Raw genomic sequence first — 23,425 nt, forward strand, 5'->3', positions numbered from 1 at the left:
TTCATGGAGGAGAGCTGGGGTCACTTTTTTGGGCCCTGCAGAAGAATTTGGTTCTCAAATGTTGCTGTTTCACCTTTGCTTGTGAAAACCTGGATGACAAATGCTGTCTTTCAGAAGGTAGTTGGGGCTGCCAAACAACCATTTCATCTGACAGCTCACAGCTCGGCCTCTTGCATCCAGCAGAGCTGCTTGTGAAGGCAGATGATACATTTGGCATTGCTCATGATGTCACATGGGATCACCACAACTCATCATCCTAGTGTATTTGGGAAGCCAAAGTAAGGAATTAAAAACAACACTCAGAGGAAGGACCAAGCTTATTTCCTACCTTTTTATCTGCCAAGCTACTGCACATGAAATTCCCCTTCAGGCCTACCCCCATCTCAAACATGCCTCAAAACTTTCTTACCAATCACACAGGAATAAGCCCACTTGAGCCATCTTCCTAATCACTGGCTCCTCACAACAAACAGAAGCTTACAGCAAGGCAACCACCTGCCTTCATCGCACCTTCCTCAATGCCTTCCTGATGCTCACAACTCAATGAGCTGACTCTTCTGCACAAACCCAGAAAGGTTAAGGTTACATGCAAATATCAAACAATACACAAACTGATGTGATCACTGATATTATATGCCACACAAACAAACCTTGAAAGTCTGTAAGAAATACCAAACAAAACATGTATGTCTATGTGCATGAGCTAAAACTACATCATCTCCTTTCTCTTCTGTTGTGTTTCCAAAGGTATACAATCTTTATTCCATAAATACTCATTACATAAAGTGCAAAACAATACTATGAGAAAAGCTGTATGAAGTTGGTTAAATTTGCTTTACAATATTTGAAGCAGCATTTTTGAATACTGTGTTCTGCTCAGTGTGAATATCTGAGCACTGGAGCTACTTTCTCAAAACAGTATTTTAAAAATTTTTAGACCTCATTTCAAGACTTCCATACAATGCTCTGAGTGTGTTTGCATAATACTTTCTGAAAAGAACAGCAATGCAAAACTCAGGTTTCTGTTCAGAAAGTACACAAAGGAAAATGTTGCAGCAGCTACACTGACTTTGCTTCAGTATTTTGATACATAGCTGCTTGCATACATTTGACAAAAAGAAGCCTCCATAAAGACTTTCTGTTAGGGGCTTAGAAAGACCAAAGTAATAAACCATTCCCAGTGTCATAATGTAATCCATTCACATCTATGGTGAAGCTTCACCTTTCATTTTTCATTATCCTCTTATAGCTTTAAATAACGTGGTCACCACAGTCCATTTTGTTTGTGGTAAAACTTTATGTTCTAGTTCATAAAAATAGATCATAAAGTCCTGCTACAAAAAAAAACCAAAACATTGGGTTGGTCGTGTTGACATATAAGTGAGAAAGCAAGAAACAATTAAAAAAAAAGAAAAAAGAAAAGAAAGAGAAAAATCTGGGAACAAAGAATCTACAAATCCTGCATACTTTTGTCAGTTCACAGTGATAGCTCTCAACTCAAACAGCAACTGCAACCATTTCTCAAAAACAACAGAGTTTCTGCAGTTAACCAGGTGGCAGTCCTCAACTCTGAAAAGGCTTGACACTGAACTGTTAGTAACTGGTACTATGTTAACTACTTTCTGCACAGGGAGGGGACACCTCCTCTCCTCAGTTAAGTTCACACCAGTAACAGGATGGCATGAAGTACCTGGCATCAGTTTACATTCATCTGGGTTATTAGCTCCAGATGAGCTTCAGCTGGAGCCACTTGGACATCTCTGCATTGCATTCTTCAGCACATAATAAGAAACATTATTCACTTGGGCACAGTGCAGCATAAGTGCACACAGACAGCTTAATTTCTAATCATATCTGAACCAATAACTCCTGAGACTTATTAATGTCATCCTGAACTGTCTGGAAACATCTTGCCCATATTTCAAAAATCTCTCAGTCATTCCTCTGAAAAGGTCTAGTGAATCCATGAAGTAGACCAGGTGTCTGTAAAAGCACCACAGAATGTGTTTTTATAATAGACTTACTAGAATTTCGCAATTAAACTCTCTGGTTTTGACGTGCATGCTTCAGCCCAGGGTTTTGATTGGTGAGCAGGGAGGATTTTCTCTCCTGTTAACACCTTTCTCAAGCTGTCTGGGAGGTACTCCCTCTGGTGCTCCTGCAGTGCTCAGGCAATGCTCAGTGCTCAGGCAGTGAAGACAGAATAAAAACCATTAGGCAATCATGTAATTGAGGCCCAAGTCTATCATAGTTAATATATATAATGAAGATAGCTTAAGAAGAAAGTTAACTGCTCTACCAACAGGAGGTTGCTTTATACCTGGCCTGCTTCTTCCTAGTACAATGGCTTACAAATGAAGGTATTTAATCCTACTGCAGTAGTTAAAGCATTACAGCATTCTAAAGCAAATTAGACCTAACATTTGAATGCTTGACTTGGCATCTTCTTTTAGTGAACTGTAATTTATTTGGTGGTGTTGGTTTTGATTTTGTTTGTTTGGGTTTTTAATTTACTTTTTAAATAATGTATTTACAAATATTGTTGAGCAGCACCAAAAACAAATTGAGAACAAGCACTTGTGATTGCATGCATCAGGTTTAACTGCCTTGAATCTGTGGGAGCTATTTTTTCAGAAATCTGGATTGTGGGGTATGAATGAAGACCACTGAGCAAATAATGTTTTTTAAGGTCAAAGCACTGAAACGTAAGGTTGTATTCTTAGAGCGTTATACAAAAATGTTAAATCACTATGCTTTTCTATTTCTCCTTTCTCTATCTCTAAATAAAGGTTAGTAAGGCTCCTTTAACCCATTGAAATTATAGAAGTCCTAATTAACATCTGTAGAATAATTTATGATCAAACTATGTGGAAGCAATTTATTTTTATTGGCTATCTTATCTGTAGCACATCTGAATAAAAGCTACATGTTGCAAACTGGCATTTCTGTCTACCATACAGAAGGTAAAAGAACACAGAGCTCCTGGTTATGCCTTGTTCTGTCAGAGCCTTCAGCACATAACTGAATGAATGGATTTAAATTGACCTGATTTCAAAGAAAAAGAAAAAAACCCCACACATCTGATAGTTTCCATAGCACTAACTTCAACTTGCACTCTTTTCCCTTAGAGAAAGGAGGGAGGGGGGGAAAAAAAAATCTTAGTGTTATCAATGAAACCAGCTAAAAACTTTTACCCTTCTCTCCTTAAAATCACTACAGTCACAAAATGTTCTGGAGCACTTTTCATTACTTCTATTCATACAGGGAAAAAAGGTAACGCACTCGTTTCAGAGATATTAAGTGCAGTCCTTCTAGGAGGTAAGTGGTGTTGTGACAGAAGCAAATCTCCACAGCATCACTGATGTGAAAGAAATCCCTTCAGTTTTCATCAGCTGAGACGATGTTCTGTGGTGATGGGTTGGCTAATTTCTCTCCTGAGGCTGTTGGTATGTTGCTGCAGATCCAGTAGCTTTAACATAGGAGAATTGTCAACAGTGTCACCACTTCATATAGAGAAACGCATATGACTCCTGGGCAATTTTCTTTGAGTGTTCACAGAGGGAAGGCTGCAGTCACAGGAACTAGGGCATGGCTTCTTTTCTTTGTTTTCCCGCTGTCATCTCAACTCCCTGGGGTCAATGTTGAACAGCATTTCTAACCTGAACCAGGAAACTAGAAAGCCAGTCAAGGAATGCGTGTCTGCAGTGAAGATGTTTATTTACATTATATGCCCATGCATTAGCTTCATGCCTTAGTCATAGTCAAGGGACTGGTCTTAAAAGAAAACACCATAAAAGGAGTGACCTCCATTCTGCAACAAGCAGGTAGTGGCTCTTTGTTTCCCCACCTTGTTAATGGCAGAAATAAACAGTAAAAAAATGGCATCCCAGTTTTTCTGTACGCTTTGCATGTGCTGTGTTTGAGTCATCTGGGTATCAACCACATCAAGCTTTGAATAGGTGCTCAAAGTACAGTAGAACAGGTAATACTGCTTCCATTTGCATAAATATTGCATGTTAGCAGCTTTATGTGAGTCACAGCTCAAATTTTGAGATGAAAGATGCTAAAAGCCCTCACCATTCTCCTGCTTGCTTATATCCACAAGTAGTAGCCATTAGAAGTCACTATTTGTCAAAGATTTGAAAAAACATCCTGTTACTTGTTATTTTAATTCCTGGAATGTGTCAACTGATCAGGGGAAATGAGAAAAACAGAAGACTTTAGTTGCAGTTTAAGTAGAACTACCTATTATAACAGAGGGCCAGATGAGTAAGGTACAGGAAGAACCTAACAATGCTTTGAAAAAAATATTAAGAAAAAGTGAGATAGAGTTGTCAGTTTTAATTTCTACCTACATTAGAGCAGAATACTGGTTTTGTGTTTGTCCCACACGTCATTGGGAATACAGGAATCAGGTGTTTTTTTAATCTGCAGAATCACACCAGTCTGTGTGACATCAGAGGATTGCTTGCAACTAGAAGAAATGAAGTATTGCTCTACATTCTGCAGCCCACGGGTCTGCCTCTAGCCCTCTGGCTCCTGCAGAAAGAGCAGAGACAAGACTTTTCCCATCTTGTCAAGAATCAACCTCCTGGATAGACCTCTATGCCCAGAAAAGAAGGAATATATTTGTGCCAACCACTCTGCAGGAAAAGAAGGGAAATAAAGAGCAAAGTACTGCCTTGGCCTAAGTATGCCAAGTGCAGAACTAAGTATGTTCTCTGCCCTTACCATATGAATTGCACCATACAAATGAGTGAACATTATTGTATGGGGATTTTCTTGAGACATGTCTGGCACAGTCAGCACATATTTTACTGCTTTTTTTCCGTGACCATGTCAATGCTATGAAGCTAAAGCAGAGGCACTCAATAACAAAATCCTGTCCTTTGCTACTGCCCAGTGAGATGCTATATTTGGACAGAAAGCACAAAGTACTATAGCATCTTGGGCTGAAGAACAATGACCATCCAAAACTCTATTTTAACTGTATGATGACATTATTCTTAATCATTTTTGTCGCTGAAAAGGTATTTCAAGCAAAACCTATTCCCAATCTTGGTTCTAAAAGTAAAGATGTATATGACCATGACTTCAATGCCTCCACTTCTAGTTAATGTGACCTATTTAGTTAACAAAAGAGGGTGAGCCACTGATAAGACAAATGAAGCACCACTTTCGCTTAACAATTTGAGATATTTTTAAAGAAAGATGAAGACTAACAAAGAAATTTACTTAGGATCAAATTTAGCTAGAGTAAAGAGTGAGTAATTGCTCTTTTAAAAGATATTGTTAAGGTGCAAACACTTTCCTTATTTCCTACCAAAGAATTTTCCTATTCACATGAGAAGAATCATCTTACACTAAAATATTAATAAACAAAAATTAAACAGAATTAATTTTCTTCTATTTTCATGCTTCTTATTAAATGTGTACATTTTTCTTAGTTTAGGCAATAAAAATAGCTTAAAATCTTTAATTTTATTTCTTAATTGGTGTGCTTTCTCTTTCACACACATGTGTTTGTTGCCTCTGTATATGGTCCTGTAAATGGCTCTATTCTACTACTATTTATTGCATTAGGCCACAGGACCACTCCCTAACTGGATCTTTTAGAAAAAAGTATACAGAATTTAATGACAGTTTATAAATAAATTAATCCTTAACAAGTCTATACAGTTTGATCTGTTTGCACAAGTGAGAATTCTGGCTCAGCAATCTCAATGATTCTTGTACCTCCTCAGACCTGCATGTAGGCAATAGTTTACTGCAGTATTTGTAATACAGTATGTGAATAACAAACATCATAAGCTTGTGAGCTGTAGGAATTGTGTTTGTATATACAGTTCTTCAAAGCTGCAGCCTGAGACTCGATGAGGTGGCACACACTATGCAGCTCGGTATGAACACAGTGTGCTGTGAGTCACTTGATACAGAATCACAGAAATATTTAGGTTGCAAAAGACCCTCAGAATCACCAAGTTCAACTGATAACCCTATTCTACAAGGTTCACCCCTAAACCATATGCTCAATCACATCCAAACAACCTTTTAACACACCCAGGGTTGGTGACTTAACCACCTCCCTGGGCAGCACATTCCAATGCCTGACTGCTCTTTATGTGAAAAAAATTTTCCTAATGTCCAGTCTAAACCTACCCAGTTTGAGGCCTTGAGGCCATTCCCTCTTGTTCTATCACTAATTACCTGGGAGAAGAGACCAGCACCAGCCTCTCTACAATGTCCTTTCAGGTAGCTGTAGACAGCAATCAGGTCTCCCCTCAGCCTCCTCTTTTTCAAATTAAACAAGTGCAGGAAGGTTGTCTGATATAAAATTACCTTTCTTTTTTCACCTTCTGTAGAACAGAAGAACTTATAAGAGTCCAAAATTTTGATATCTCAGCCATAAAACCTGAAGCTCATTTACAGGACATCTGGGTACCAGTGGATTTACTGGCTTTGTTCTTTCCTCCCTCTGCTCCACTCACACAAATCCCTTTGCATACAGGCAGGATGCTAGAATAAGCAGTGCTTGCACTCTCTCTAGAGAAATTTCAGAAGCCTTTTCCATCTGTTATTCAAATCCACCCTAATTTGTTCTGAGCAGAGCTTCTTCTCTGAAGGGCAGTGTTTGCCCCACAGTAACATAAACTCAAAGTTTAAAATCTCTTCATTCCCGATGCAAAGATTTCTTCTATTATGAAATAGCTTTGCCACACTGAACCTTATCAGGTAGCAGAGCTACATGCCATGGTCCAAGAATGACAGTAATTGTCACACTGTAGGAGAAAGACCATGATATCTCTTACAGACCACAGGAGAGATGTCCAAGCTCTCAGGCCTTTCAATATTGATCAGGATTTTAAATACATGAAAATACACAGTGCTCCTGAGGCTTTGCACCACAGCAGAGGATGTGAACTGACAGGAGATTTGTATTATACCAACAGAAGGGGAGGGAGTGGTGAGAAAGCCTTGCTCCAAATCCCATCACCAGGTAGAAATATTTTCCTGCTGGCTGCTGTAAAGCAGGATTTTCATGCTTTCCCTAACAAATTTATCTGAAATGAAGATGGGGAATGAGAGCTGAGGGAAGAAGGAGGTGAATAAGCAGACGGACTGTAGTAGAAGCCATCACACTAGCTAAAGTAATTTTCCCCTGCCCATGCCCTCTAAGCAATAAGAAGAGTTCCATCCTTTTGGTATGAAAGCGTTGGGTTCAATGAAAGACCTAGCTCCTCTTGAAGGGCTAGTCTGAATGGAGCATGCAAAGTACCACACTTCAGATGCTCCTACTTATTAGCACTAAGACAATTGTTAATGTAGAACTGTTGACCACTAATTTAAACAAATTGCATATAACTGGTTCCTATATAACTCTCCAGAAAACACTGCTCTGCTAGTTCAGCTGCCTGACTGATATTCTCAGTTTAAAAGGCTTAGGCTCTTCCAGAGGGTACCACGAGCACAGAGTTTAGTATCATGGATCTTTATGGCTTAGTTGTCCTCCTAAGTCATACAGCACTGAATTTCAAGCAAGAATTGTTGCATTACATTTTGTTTCAGAGATGGGCCTTCACGGCAGTGTGTTACATACTGGCCATTCCACCAGTGCCCTTCAAAAGCTGTATAAACTCACCGTTCTATCTAATCTTAAAAGAATTAATATCTTCAGCACTACCCTTGGAAAAGTGCTGCTAATATCTATCAATGCCACATATTTCTACACCTGCTGGATCTTTCTATACTGGATTTAAAAAAAAAATAAAGGTAGTTAGGGACTTAGAATACTGTTGTTACACATCCCCCTCAGGGAGAAAATATTAGTGCCGTGTAGCAGGGGAAACTACCAGGTGACTTGCTTACTAATTTGTATACTGCAATGTTTGCAGTTCGAACTTTCATTCTCTGATATTCCTTTTTTTAGATGTATTTTTCAAAAGCATTAGAAAATCCTGCCAACTCAGCCTTTCATTTTATAGATTTGCTTTGAGGTCCTTCACTAAAGACACACTGAGACTTCTGAAATCTATTTGCACAACTTCCAGTTTGTTCTGGTTTCCACTGTTGCCTGTACCTTACAGAGCAATGAAAAAAAGCAAGAACTTTGGGATTCTGGGAAAAATCTCAATTATTTTTAGAAGGAAAATTCAAGAGGACCGTGTCCACATGGAGGAAAATTGTTCTGTCTCAATCATCCATTTGTTTCTTGTTCTCTTTGGTTTCTGTAAACCTAGATTAGTTTCATTATATGTTAATGCCCTTGAATGTAAACTAGAGAAGACATGGTTGTTCTGAAAATTAGCCACTGTAAGTTAAAATAGACAAGACCAAGGTTGATGCTGTAAGAATTATTCAAGTAATAATAGATTAAGCACAGAACCATTTAATCTGTATAAAAATGTATTGTCTTCCATAGAAACAGAGGCTCCTCCTTACATAGACCAAGGAGTTGTAGATTAGCAAGAAAGGAGCTGAGTATTTAAACCTAGCTAGATTTTTTTAAAAGTCAAAGCAGTACACCAAGGCAAAAAAAAAACTTCTCCCTTCTTTTCTTCTGAGGGTAAAGATCACTTCCATTACAAGAATGGTACCATGCTCTGGCCATGGAGAGCATGCTCCCTTTATCCTCCTGTAAAGACCTTCTTTGGAAGTCTTTCATGAACTTTATGCACCAATAGTACATAAAGAAAATAGCAAATAACTTTCAGAAGGATTAAAGCTGGCGTTTTCAGGTAGCATGACAAAAAGACAGACACAAAAAGGAAATACCAAAAGACTTATTTTCCCTGGCCTGTGAGAAGGAATGTAGAAAATGCATTTTCTCTTGGAAAAGAATTTCAACAGTTTGTCTGGCTCAAGTTGGATTAATTGCCATGCTGTGTGAAAGGTCCTAGATGTGTTACATTAATGTGCTACTAACTGAAGAAACAGTTTCCAAGATACCTAGTAAGTTGAGAAGAATTAATACTGAAAGTCTTTTACTTCTCTAATTCTAAAAACACTTCACCATCTTAGAAGACTTGACTCAATTTCCAGATTTACAGAGATTTTAGATTAGTTTCAGAAATCACAGCTCTACATTGCATGACCTCATGCTGAGCACAGCCCCACATTTTTATTTTAAGGCAACACAAAACTATATCCCATCATCGTATCTTTTCACAATTGGCATTATTGTAGTCAATAAACACACAAAAATATCTGTTCTTAAATTCAACACCCTTCTTAATTCCAGGTTAAATACTGATACTTAGGTTTCTGCAGATTTTTAACTCGTGAAGGAAGAGCTACCTTAAGGGATTTTCAGATAATTTATTAAAAGAGGAGAATCCACTACTTAAATTCAACCTTTTCAATTTTAACATTAAATGTGAGAATAAATAAATCCTTTGTATTCTTTGTATTGAAAAGAATCAAGAGATTTCAAGTGCTATAAAATAATATTCTGTAAAACTATTAAACGCAAACAAAAAAACCCAACCAAACTCCAAAATGCTTTATGATCTCTAATTTTCATTATTATAAGCAAAATACACACAAATATATTAGAGCATACAGACTATAAGCCAGATCCTTTTAATTCACAGACTATGACCAAATACAGCCTGTCAAAATATTTAAAGCATCAATAATCAGTAAGAATATTTCTTAATTTGTGCTCCTCAAAATTATGTAAGGGAAGAGAGCAACTGTTGGTCATGTGGGAAGAAATAGAAACCCTTCATTTAAAGGCAGAACAAGATGCACATGCTGCAGCAACTCAGATCAGTGTCCATATAACTCAGCAAACAGAAGATGGATATGCAGTAAAAAACCCAGGTTACTCAGATGACCGATAGTGTTGACCGGTTTCATTGCGCATGCTCAGACTAATGAAGAGGTGATCCCTAGGAAGGACAGCGAGGAGGAAAGCAAGTACAAGTATGTGAAGTGGAAGAAAAAAGTTTTATTTAGAGACAGAGGAAACATCCTGTCCTGGAACTGCATCTTCTTGTCAGAGTGGAGAAAGGGGAAATCTGTTGCTTTCTCCAGCAAGACTGAGCTTCCCTTCCTGTCTGGTTTGCTCTCCTCAGAAATTCATTATGATTCATTCCTTGCAGACTCAGACCTCTGCTGCTCAGCTACCAGACTCACTCCAAAGCAGGGTACTCTGGTCTCTTTCCTCCACTAGCTTGTCACAGGCTTAACTAAGAATCCATGGGAAACCCCTTTATAAATGGTCCTTCCTCAGAGAATGAAGCTGGGATTCATCACTTCTACTGAAACTATAATACCCCTTTTGCCTGAGCAGTATGCTACATGCTGTGATTAGTCCAGGCATGTTCCCATGCTGAGGCTAGGAGCACAAGTAAATCACTCTACAGGCAGAGCTTGCCCTAACTTTCCTTAATGGAGGTGAAAAGGATGTTCTGATCTTTTGCTGTGTTCCAGCTGCCGTATAAAAATGCTGCACCCTGGTCATCTACATTTGTTCCTTAAGTCCCAGGCAGTTTTGGACCACTTCAGCTATCTCTTCCCAAGCCAGATTTTCTAGGGAGGGTGGTAACTGTAAGTAATGTGGACAAGAGCCAGACAGAGCCATTTGGACTTGAATCAATCCCTGGTATTTTTTAATAAAGCAATATAAATTCAGTCTTAACTTCCTGAACAACTAGGAGGAGTTTGAGGTGGGGGAAGGATGTCAATGCCAAATTGAAGGTGGACATTTCTTACTCACAATTCTTATTTGCAATCTCTTAATGAGGAGAAACTGGCTCTCCAGTTTGAGTTACTTTATGATTTCCAGTATAAGCTTCTTTGTGCAGATGTATGGTGATCTGCTGGGTCTAAATGAAACCTAACATTTTTGGCCTACTTGACTTTGGACTTAATAAGCTAATGGAAGAAAAGGGCAAAATGATACTACCCTCTTCCACAGTCCCTAATGCTTGTGACTATGCAGAAATGCCTTTGAAACCTCCTAGTAGAGACAAAATCTATTTAATTTTTCCAGTGTCGGATATCTCTGCAGTTTATACTGCCCAGCATACGGTTTCTGATGCAAAGGTTTATGAAGCTTAATATCCATAGAAGCACATACACTTCCTTTTTAAAAGTTGTGTTGTGATTCAGTTGTGGGGGAGAGGGAGGGAAGTAATAGGCTTCCTCTCAACAGCAGTTACTGTGGCAACTACACTGACTGTTTCAGTTTAGCTTGAGGGCCACCCATGTGAGTAGACTCATGGATCTCTCCAGCAGGAGAGCCTGCAGCTGTTAGCCCAGGCAGCTGGAGCACAGGTAGGATTCAACATGCCCACACAGGTCCAAAACAGCAAGGACTGCCAGGAATGCTCATATGTATGTCTTGCAGACCATTCACGTGACAGCAGGCAGGCAGGCAGGAGGTACCAGACATTCAGCCTAAGGTCACCCTGGAGGCCTCTCCTTTGAAGCTGTGCAGTGACAGCTGGTAGACTCATGACAGTGTGAGAGCACCTTCATTTATAAAAGCAAAGCAGGATTTACAAGGATATCTCACCTTTACCAAGACAGCTATAAATGGAATAAATTGAGAGAAGCTAGACTCTCAAATGTAACTCTCTTAGATGTCCTTGGAAAAGAAACACTTCTAGAAATAGATGTTTTCGATGAAAATATCCTTAAATTTCAGATCTATTCATTCTCCAATCGATAAATAGATTAAACAATTTCTAATTCTGCTTGCCTGTAGGACTACCTATGACTAACCTGTCTAAATTACTTCAGATTCCTTTAATCTCTTTATTATTTACTTTATAATTTCTTTTGTCATTGTGGTTTTTCATCTCCCTCTGAGAGTAAGTGGGAGAGAAAGCAACCCACACTATTCATGTATCATCCACATAACACTTGAAAAAAATCTCACCTAAGGTACTAGCATCCCATTCTGGCTTACTTTTTTTTGAACTTCAAGTTCCATCCCCAAATTCTTAACCTGTATATATGACTGTGAGGGCTTAGTATTTCTCATTTCCTTATCTTCCATCTCAAATCTCTTAGCAGACGTTCTTTTTAGCAGCCAACATAGATTATAGTCATGCCAGCCAGCCACCAAAGCTAATGGGCCTCATCAAACATAATGAACCCTCATGTTGCTGTTTCTCTCGATATTTTATTAAAATATTTTAACCTAACCTTCATACCTTACAGATTACTTCTGCTTTGGTTATAACATCCTAAACTGCTGCCTCCACTTTCATCCTGATGGTAACTGGCACAACCAGTATAAAATCATTCTTATCCGGTATTTAAGAGATCACAAAACTAAATAGCTCACACTAAGTAAACCACCATGACATTCACTTCCATTGCGCTTAAAGGCTATTATTATTATTATTATTATTATTATTATTATTATTATTATTATTATTATTATTATTATTATTATTAATCAAGAGCACCCTATTTACTTAGGTATCTTGAGGAACCTCTTAGATTGTTTTCCTTAATGATGTATTACAACGGTCAGAATCAACATGCATGACGTTAAGTGCTAAGAAAGCCAATGTATTCCAAGATATTATTTCACTGAAAAACCTTCAATGATGAGATAATATCTTCTGTGGCCCACATATCACAGGACTCATCTCCACTTCATGTTATAATACCCCAGATACTCGTTTCTTATAAACTGCAAAGATGAACTGAATTGAGGAAAGACACTAGAACAAAAAAAAAACCAAAACAAAAATCACAGTGATTCCCATTCACACTACCTTGTTACACACTCCTCCTGCCATGGGCAAATTCATTGATATTACCCAAATAGATATTACCTAGGAAACTACAATTATTTTTTTTCCTCCTTACTTTTACAACTCCACCCCACTGAGGGTTTAAAGTCCAGTTCTAACACAAAATAAGACCCCCTTCCAAATATATGACTCTTCAATACAAACACTACATAATGATGTATTTGTCGTTGAACAATCACATTCTGCTTTTAGGTGCCCTGTTCTGTGGAATAAGAGTCCATGCTACAAGTTTCAAAGGTAGAAGGATTATCTTTGACATGTCACAAAACTCTGTACAAGCAGTCAGAGCTTAGAACACTTCAGAACACAGGATTTAATAACACACACCTTTGCCACAAAATGTCCCTGGTCAACAGGGACACAAGAGCATGTTCCACTGAGGAGTCATGTTATAATCCTCTCAAAACCAATCAAAGGTGAGATCACAAGGGCTTCAGTCTCTACCCTACTGAAGCTATAGATATATGGGGCATGTGCTGTATCCACACAGGTTTTGCAATTCTCAGAGAACTCTTCAGCAGGGTACCACAACCACAAGCTTCAAGAAGACATATAGCACCATGTGAACAGGCGAAGCCAGGATCTGGAACCAATTCCCCATCATGTCAAGCAACAACTGCTCAGCAATATCCAGAACACTTCCCTGAAAGCTGAGGAATTCAGCTTTAACAGCAGAATCCAAGATAAAGCATTTCCCCCTCAAGCAAGTAATATCCTCAAACAATCCTCAAAACAAATGAAAGGGATAATATTTGTTCTTAGGTCTTCTGATTTTACTGTCTTTTCCTAGTTGATCACAGTTACTTTATTGCCTCTACATTTATGTACTTGTCCTAGTGTAAATTAGCAGAAAGTGAGAAGCCAATCATTCATACAGCTCATGATCAATAAAATGAAGGATAGTGCATCAGTCTGCTTTTCACCCATCATAAACATCTACTGCATCAGTAATAACCTGCTTACTTCCACCAGATAATTATTCAAAGTAGTGGAGAGTATTTAAAAATATCTGAAAAAAATAAATGTAATTAAGGGCTGATTTTCCTCAGAGTCTCTATCCTAAATGGATGGGCAAGCAGCAAGTGAAAGAACTGAAAGAGATGTGAGAAGCTCAGCTGTGTTTGGGGTGTCAAGGTCATATTATTCATGGAGATAAAACATCTGAGTAAAGCCAGGAGACCAGCAAATGTTGGTACTGAAAATCTGTATAACCCTCCTTAACATGGGGACAAACATTAAAAAAAAAAAAAATATAGACTGGGAAAAGGCTAGGAGGAAAGGTCTCAGAGGCACAAGGCTTTATAAACTTTAATCCACCTGTTAATGCTATTTTAAAACATGGATTTTAGTAAAAGCTGAAAGAGTCTAAGCCACAGAATTGCACCTGAAGTTAATTCACATCTGAGATCTTGGGTTGATATCCTAGTGGGATAATCTGCTTAAATCACATTTAGGTTCAGTTTCTTAGGAGCTATTAGCAGTCTGGGTTGAACTTGCAGTTGAATCACAACTGCAAAGTGTTTTTTCTTATAATGAGCAATATGAATTGATAGGCACTACTACTAATTTAACCCTTAAGATTAGATTTTCCTGATATGGTACTCTATTTTATAAGATGCTAGTATAGTCATTATTTAACTGACTTTTAATAATATTTCCTACTCTATAATTTTTTCCACAACTTCTTCTATATTTTCCACTATGTTTTGCAATGGTAGTTTCTGTTCATCTCTTTAAATGTCAATAAATGTGCCTATATTAGCAATGAATGATACTAACGGAACTATTGGGCAAGAGTAATGCTCCACAACACACTTCTCTAAGGAGAAGCAGGGACTGGGACCTGATTAATTTGGACATTTTCTTTAAATGTGGCAGAACATCCTTAGAAATACATTTACTGAAAAAGTAACAAGTCAGGTAAACTTGCCTTCTTTAAATTAACATTTTCAGCTTAAACTTCATTAAAGGGCAATGAAATTCGTGTATATTTCCTTTGCCAGCATTGGTAAGAACCAAGAGATTTATATGTAAACAGAAGTCTTTGCTTTTATATGCAAGTTCAAACCTGTTCAATGTTAGTTCTCTCCTGTTCAAACCATTCAATGTTAGTACAAAATTCTAGTTTTCAGTCACACTAGAGCTTAATTCTTTAAAAGCTTGTTCAAGGGAGCAGTACCCTGCTTCTTCCCTCAAGAGAAAGGACTCAGTGAAAACATGCCCTTTGCAGGAAATACTTTCTTATCCCAAAGGCCTAGAAAATCCATAGGAATTAATTCATTTTAGCTGGACAAAAGCAGAGCATGAAAAGGGATGTGTCAGCTCATCTTTGTCCCCCAAAGCCTGAGACATCCTCTATCCTCAGCAAAGGCAAATTATACTACATAAGATTTAAGATGATGGAAATTCTCAGGATTTTCCTACAGTTCAAGGAAGAAGAAAACACCACAATTGTGTTCTTCACCTTATAGATGAGATACTCACCTGCAAAAAGCTGCTTATGATCAGTAATCACAACGAGAGAATAGGAATAGCAGGGTGTCCTGGTTTTGCTGGGACAGAATCATAGACCAGCCATGGGCTATAGACCATTAGAAGTTACAAGTCAGCTAGAACAGCTGACCTGAGCTGGTTCACAGGTGTATCCCATGATGTAAATGTCACACTCAGTATAAAGGGTGAAGTTTGCTTAGGTTAGGGGTTTTCTGAGTGGGCTTCTCTTGATTTTGTTTCTCTTTCTTCTCCTTCAGGCTGCCTACCTATTTATTGTGACTGTCATACACTTGCTGGCATTAGTATAACTTTGTGTACTTTATATTGGCATTGGTATTAGTTTTGTTCTTTTATTAAATCTGTTTTCATTTTAACCCATGGGTCTCCTGCCCTTTTTCCCAGTTCCACTTCTCTGCTGGGCAGGGGGTCACTGGGTAATAGAGCAATTGTTATAGTATAGCCCCAGGTATGGGCTAAAAGTAGATGGAACATTAGCCTCTCTTTTTCCACAAGAGAAGAAATAAGGAGCACTCTTTGAAAGCACAAACCTCTCCACACCCTTTCCACCCAACGTGTCATTACATCAAGCTTTCTGTCATACAAAGGAATTTGACACCAAAAATAGAAATGCCATTGGACAAGTTGAGGTGTATAGCTCAGAAGCTACTACATGCAGTGACCTGAATAAAAGCTCTGGTTTAAGACAGTCCAGTGACAAATGAAAACTGAGAGAATAGATCGGGGAAGGATCAAACCTATATTTGCCACATCTGGTATTTTTTCTTACACAACCTAATGCCCAGAGCTGAAGACAGGATGTGTCCAAGAGCTAAGGCGTGAGTTCTATGCATTCTGTATCCTCACTGTGTTCTTATCTTTCCAAATAACAGAGCTGCATGAAAAAAAAATATGGATGACATGATGAATTTTCAGGGAACAGCAAAGTCTATTCCCCAATCAGCTTAGTGAAATCCAGACCTTTCTGGAATCTCCTTAAAGCAAATTTTTTTGTATAGAGGATTACAGATTATTTGTATCTTTGCCTGAGAGCAAAAGTCAAAACAATTCCAATGGTATTAAAGCATTTAACCTTGGTTCAATTCTACTGATGGGACCTGGTTAATTTTAGTGCTACAAAATGATTAAGCCAAGTAATTTTCAAGATACTACCTTCAATATGCAAATGTAAAACTTGTTCAATGCCAATCCTCACACTGCTTCCAGTTAAAAGTAAAATAAGCAGGTGTCAGAGTGAATACACAATGTACGGACATAAAAATTACACCATCAATTTCTGCTAGCAACTGTCATTTATTGTCATTTGAACCACACAACCATCCAACATTAACTCTCAAACTATTAAAATGTTGCTTATGTTCAACACAGTGTGTTACTTAAACTAATGCATTTAATTTTACTACAGAAGGTGTTATTATTCCAACTTCTTAATGCTGTCTCATCAGCAGCTATTTACTTTCGACGCTACTATTTAATGTCAGTGCTTCTAACAGAGTATGCTGCAGGCACACAAAAAAGCTTTCCATTTATCCATTAAAATCCTTTCACTTACTGATTTTTAAGGTTTTGATCTCAAAAAGACACTCTTCAAAGTCAGCCTGCTCCTGATTTGAATAACAACTTTGTTAGTGGGTCACACGTTTACTTTCACTGCAGAGTATATTAAAAAGAACACATCACAATTCATTCTCTGCAAGTTCAGTTCATCATGGTGCTAAACATCTTCAGTTCCCTCTGCAATTACAATTTTCAGTACTTAGGAGTGGCTCAGCACATCAAAGGATCCACTCCGTGCACAAAATAAATAAATAAAAAAAAATTAAGACAGTCTGAAGATGAATATACTCCTCTGTGCACTTTATCACATGGTCTCCTACGAAAAGATTCTCTTCCCAATTGCTTCATTTGTTCTGACAGTAGAAACACACTCTGTGCAAGAAGCATCTTCTTTCTGAACTAAAAGTGGCCTTAGTGCTGCAAAGTTTGTTTCCACGTAACACTGGTTTTCTACTGTGTTCACTCTGCACGGTAGCAAGTTGATCTCAGACATGTTAGTTGTAAATCAAGCCTTGTGCTACACCACAGCAAATTTCTTTTTCACAACCGAGATTGTGAAATTTTAAGATCGTTCAATGTTTTGTTTCTCAGTAAGTTTTTCAGTAAACTGGCAATTTGTCTTTGAACAGATATCACTCACTGAAATGTGAAAAGCAAACAAAAGGACCAACAGCACACTTGTGCAGTGGTGCTCAGACATTGCCTGTGATTCCAACATGCAGGAAAGCAAGGCATGGGGAAGTAACAGTGTCTCCAAAATCACAAAAGCCATGGGAAACAGAATTATGTATAGAAACAAATCACTGCTCCTGAAGTAACAGGGTTATGTTCATTTGAATGAAACCTGCTCCATCAAGAATCAGTGCTTGCAGGCACATTTCACAAACATCTGTAAATATTCAGCAGAGTGTAATTTGTGCACAAGCACTTCATTTATCCAACCACATTCTAGACTCACCATATTTTATCCTACACATTAAGTGGTTATACAAAAAATCTCAGTAGTGACCCCTTCAACTATGAAATACCATTCCCAGAATCAGCATAATGCTCTGCTTCCTATTTCTTTAGTTTTACGAAGTCTTCCTGGAAAAAAAAGGTTTACAGTTTTAAAGAACATTCTCCTCTTTGAAGTCAGTAAGGGTTTTATCTCAAAACTAAATACTTAATATAATCAAAGCAGGTAAGTAGAATAAACATTGCACTCAAATGAAAACCACACGCACATAAATATTTAAACCAATGATACCTGTAAATACATTTTATGTGTTTTCCTTATGTCTGGGTCATCATTTTTATATTTGAATTCATTTGTAAATGGCCAGTCATTACCAGACATTAGGTTAGGTGCAAGCATTATATCACAGTAGAAAGATGCATGAGCAGGCATAAATTTCACCCCTTAACAAGTACACTATGCAATTTATTTTGATCAAGAATAATTAAATTTGTATAAATTCAGGAAATTTATTCCACAGAGGATAAAACTTCAGTAGGTGAAGTACATGTGAATAGGCAATTTTACATTTTAGTGACAGAAACATACTGCAGCTTGATTAATAGTACAGGAAGTATGGTGTTTAATCAGTCAGAGCTGCTACATGAAAGAAACTTTAAGGATCCAATTCTGCAGCTCTTCCTGAGGCAAAATACCCTTATGTCTTGGTGGAAGGTTTGTTTTCTATGAGTAAGGAAGACAACGAGGGAACCAATTTACTTAGAATTCAGGTAAAGACACACACTGTATATTTTACTGGCAGGACCCAAGATTCTGCTTTAAACAGATCCAGTCTTGCATGGCTGTTCTTAGAAACTTTTTCAAAATGATAAACAACCATGAAAGAACAGTCTGACTATTTTACAGAGAAGGAGTTTACACAAGCACTCTGCAGAGATCCCAGTTCAGCCACGGCCTGCATCTCAGATGCTCTTCTTTCTACACAGGCTTTGTGTTTCATATTGATATGGGATTGATACCAACAGAAACCAAACTCCTCTATCAGCAACATATTTATAGTAATGCCAATTTCTATCTACTCTCCTGTCAACATCCCTGCCTGAGTTGGAGAGATGCCTCTTTTTGGAGGTAAACAGAGAGGAAACATGATACATCTTCTGTCTGTTGGGTTGCTACCAGGAGTGAAATGTGATAGTAATTCCTATGACGGGGGCATCTAGTACTCCATCCAACTTAACTCATCTCTCATGGGCACTTTAACAGGGAAAGAAAAAAAAAAAAAAAACAAAAAAAACACAACCCACCCAACCTATTCACTCGCAGTATTTGCTTCAAAAAAATCTCAACGAGGTACCTCTCCTTCCCCATTTCCCTCCAAAAGTTCCAAATCCTCCCTCATGACTTTAACTATGCCCAGTTTGGAGCCTCACAGAGGGGGGAAACCATCAGGTTGGCATCTTATCATTGCAACTCCTGGCTCAGGCCTTAGGATCTCAAGCCACTTTTAACTGTGAGAAAAAATCTCATGTCTCACACTGTGAAGTTCTCTCTGTGTGTATGACAAGACAGAATGTCAGAGATACATGGAAATAAACACAGAAACAAGTGAAGCCCAGGGAACCTAACACATTGCAAATATTTTCATGCTGGACAAGACAGTGAAGGTATTTAGAGCTTCATTACTTTTTGTACCATTAAACTCAGGAAAACTCAGTCAGTGCACACAAAGCCATGTCTATTGTTTCCCAAAGTTTTACTCCTTATGAAGAAATGTAAAGAGGTAAATAACAGCAGCAAACAAAGGCAGCTTCGCTTTCTGGGATATCGGATTTGAAACTAATTTGAATGCAACAACGTTACTCCAAAACAAAAAACAAAGCCTCCTGATGCAACCCTGGCAGAGACTTGTGCAAACCTCACTGGACACACCACCACCCCCTACTCCACTCTCCCCTCTCTCCAGGGCTCTCCTTGGTGCCGATAAACCTAGTGGGACCAGTTTGGGTCCCCGGGAAGAGGAGGGGGTCTCACATGGAAAGGAAGGCAGCAGTCAGAGGTGGAGTGGAAACGCAGAGAACATCTGAAAAAGAGGCACTTTTCCCGCTTCTGGGAAAAGACCAGCTGTTGAAAGAGACCCAAAAAAGTGCAGCAGTCTGAAAATAACTAAATAAACTGAAAAAGCAGCTAGCGTTATCTGCCTAACCTGCTCGATTTTCCACACGGTTTGATCAGCGGCAGCTGCTCGTTTATGTGGTGCTTTCTGAGACTGAAAAGCCCAATGAGCCCTGAAAAGTTTGCCGGGCAAAGAGGGCTGGGGAAGGGCTGGGGTGTTGTGTCGCAGCCCCGTGCCACAGCTGGGATGGAATTGCCCGCAGAGGGGGAGCCCCACGGCCCAGGTAGCAAGGGCACCAGGGGAGGCAGGGCATGGCGGCACCGACCCCTAGCTCTCCCGCGGGTGATCCCAGCATTGATGGAGGTGATCTGCTCGCTCAGCAACAGCGTCTGTGACCGAGCCGATCTAATCTAATCTAATCTAATCTAATCTAATCTAATCTAATCTAATCTAATCTAATCTAATCTAATCTAATCTAATCTATCCAAGAGTATTATTAGCCTCCCCAGAGAGTCAGTCTCAGTTTAGCGCTGCTTGGAGCAAGATGTCAGGGTACGGGTCTCGGCGTCCCGGCTCTTCCGCCGGGATCAAGTCGGACCGGAGCAAAGCGGCTCAAAACGCTCGGGACGGAGAGCCGGACCTCAGATCTTGCAGGATCTGCAACCTCGAGTACCCACCTCCACGCTCAGATCTCGGACAGCTCTATGACCCCCTGGAAGCTGTGACAAAGGAGGCACAAAAGGGGCAGTGACACCCTAGCCTCCCCACGCCCCCAAGTTTATGGGACACTAGTCTGCCTTGCTCAGACTGACTCTCTCGTCTCAGGCACCCTCCAGATGAGCTGAGCTCTCCCCAGGCAGGTTGGCAGTGGCGCCGAAACGCAGTGCCACTCCTGCCACCAAAATCTACTCGTCCCATGCAAAGGGGCCAAGTGCGGCAAAGTCTCGGTATCAGGAACCGTTTCCTTACTAGCCTCCCCGCCGCAAGGAAAGGACACAGGCTTTTGGTGGTGGTCGTAGTGTGTGTGTGTGAGGGGGGGAGGGGGGACTATACGTCCGTCCTCCTCTTCTCCCCTGGAATGCAAACTGAAAGGTCCTGAAATCACCCACCACCCCCAAAAGCCCTTCTTCTGGAGCATCGCCTCTCGCCCAGTGGATCACAGGGCTGGACCCGCTCGCTACCCCCTGGCGGAGAATTTGCGGCGGCAGCGGGCAGGGCCACACCGCGGCTCTGCAATTCCCCCCTGCGGTCACAGCCCCTGCCTGCGCGGTTCGGCCAAGGTGTGAGGAGCCGTCCCCAGCGGCTGCGCGAAAGTGGCCTGCCCTTTCCCGCCCCACCCCGCCCCGGGGTGGGCATACGACTTGGAAGTTGCCCCCGGACGGGGAATGCGGCTCGCTGCAGCGAGCAAACGGCTCTTTGCGGAAAGCTGAGCGCAGCCTCCAACGGGGCATCTCGGCCTCTTTGGTATGCTGAGAAGTGGCTGCGCTGTGCTGCAGTGGGAGCGGTAGATAGGAAAGGGGCGAGACGAGATGGCAAACAGGAGTGAGAAGTGGAGACAAAAAATCGTCCGAAGTGCCCACCTCGACTCCCTGCACCGGCCCCAAACTGGGCAAAGCAGGAGCCGGCACGCCCGCTGCTGAGGTGGACAGGGATGAGAGCTGCTAGCAGGGCTGCTGCTTGATAGTGTTGGGGTGTCAGAGAGGCAACGAGAGCCTATGATCTACTACACTGCAGTGCCAGCGTCAGGAGTCTCCTGCTCGGGAGCTGCCACTGCAGGGCAACCGGCATACACACAGGCAAACACACACACCACACACAGAGAGCAGCGCATACACGGCATCCCGCCCCTCACAGCCCTGGTTTCAGTGGCTCTCGACTCCCCAGGCACGCAAGAGCTTGCAGGCAACCTGCCGGTTGGGGAGAGCGAGCACGGCGGCTAGGGGGACTAGAGCCCATTATGAGGAGGGTGAGAAGGGCCAGTATCTCCCTTGAAGTGCTCCCGGCTCCCCCACCTGCCGAGCATCCCTTCTCGCCCACCTTGCTCTCCAAACCGTGGTGCTTAGCCATACGGACACCCTGAGCAAGAGGGATGCAACAGCAGCAGCGTGACCCCCCGGGACCGGGCAGCCCAGAGCACCAGCATTTGCATTTCTTATGTAATATACTGCAAGTTTCCCCCTCGGAGCCGGGCTGAACCGAAGCGCATGATCCTGCCACGCAGACATGGAGACACACGCAGAGACACCGGCGCGTGCACAGAGGGGTCATCCCGGCAGAGAGAGGCGGAGGAGAGACGCAGCCACCCAGGCGGTGCTGCTACTGCCGCTTGGTATCGCTGGCTGAGTTGCCGTCTGGGCACAAGCCTCAAGAAAGTGTCCACCCCCTCTCCTCATTCCCCTCCACCTTGTCGGCCCAGAGTCCCAGGGGATGAGTGATAAGGGGGAGCCCTCAGCCGGGGGTGGGGGGTGTCGGGCTTGACTTCAGAGACCCGAGCGAGGCGAGGGGCAGGGGGGGGAGACGGGGAGAGGGGGGTGTGTGTGGGGGTGACATATTGCAAGCTAATCAGAAAGTGCTGTTCAGGACCGTTGCACTCAATCACGACAGACAGGGCCAGCTCACACTAGCACGGGAGACACGGGCTACTCTTCCCAAAACTGACTGGATGTGTGCAAGGGGGGCTCACATCAAGGATGAGAGCTGGGACGGGGGTCTCTACCGGCTTCCCCTCAAAAATGATAGCGATACAAAAGTTTCCTCCTTGGAAAGAGCATCTAAAAAACTAGGAGATGCAGGCCGGGTTAGGGTCGCCTTTGATATATATATTTTTTTTCTTTTCCGTGGTGACAGTGGCTGAGGCTAATCCATACCTCTCCTTGCTTATTCATACACGTATGCACATGCATGTCTGTGCTGGCCTCGTTATAGTTCCCCCTTCTCCCCTCAGCAGGATTGCAGATCTACCTCGGCGAGCAACAGACAGGGTAGCGTAAAAGAAAAACAACGCAGTGCAATGGATTGCTTACCAGTTTGGTTCTTGTTTTTCTTAAGACTCTTGCCACAAAGACACTGCAGCATATGCGATCCTTTGCTGAAAATGTTCCAAAGAAACCACATTGATTTGGGCGAAAAGCAATCCAGCAGCTTATACACCCTGAGAAAGAAGAGATCCTTGTGGTTGCATAATAATAAATTGAGATCAGTTCTCCTGAAGAGGGGCACCAGTTTTATCATAGAAAAAATGTTTATATTCCGATCTTCTCCCAGTTTTTTTTCCTCACGTGGTATATTTCTTTGAGACTTTTCAACGGATGCTGTTTTTTCAGCCAGGCTGAATGGTTATTCCCCCTAGATCAACACTGGATTATAACCAAAAGCGTGTAGAAGAAATAGAATAAATCCCTTTTTTTTTTTTCAGCATGAAGCCAAACGAAAAGTAAGGTAGTGAAATCCCAGCCAAGGCCAAAACCTCATCAGAGACACCAGGAAAACGCGGAAGAAAGATCCCCAGAG

The 23,425-nt window shown here is 40.9% G+C and overlaps 1 protein-coding gene across 2 annotated transcripts in view; it reads right to left on the reverse strand.

Moving 5' to 3' along the window:
• The window catches only part of FGF14 (fibroblast growth factor 14), a 398,429-nt gene extending 375,283 nt beyond the window's left edge, over positions 1-23,146 (reverse strand). For both annotated transcript variants that reach the window (XM_054380968.1, XM_054380953.1), the window contains exon 1: positions 22,939-23,146. In XM_054380968.1, the coding sequence (XP_054236943.1) occupies positions 22,939-23,146 (208 nt within the window). The remainder of the gene's footprint in view (positions 1-22,938) is intronic.
• Between the last annotated feature and the right edge of the window lie 279 nt (positions 23,147-23,425).

This window comes from Indicator indicator, chromosome 1 (assembly GCF_027791375.1).
Source record: "Indicator indicator isolate 239-I01 chromosome 1, UM_Iind_1.1, whole genome shotgun sequence".
Lineage (NCBI taxonomy): Eukaryota > Metazoa > Chordata > Aves > Piciformes > Indicatoridae > Indicator > Indicator indicator.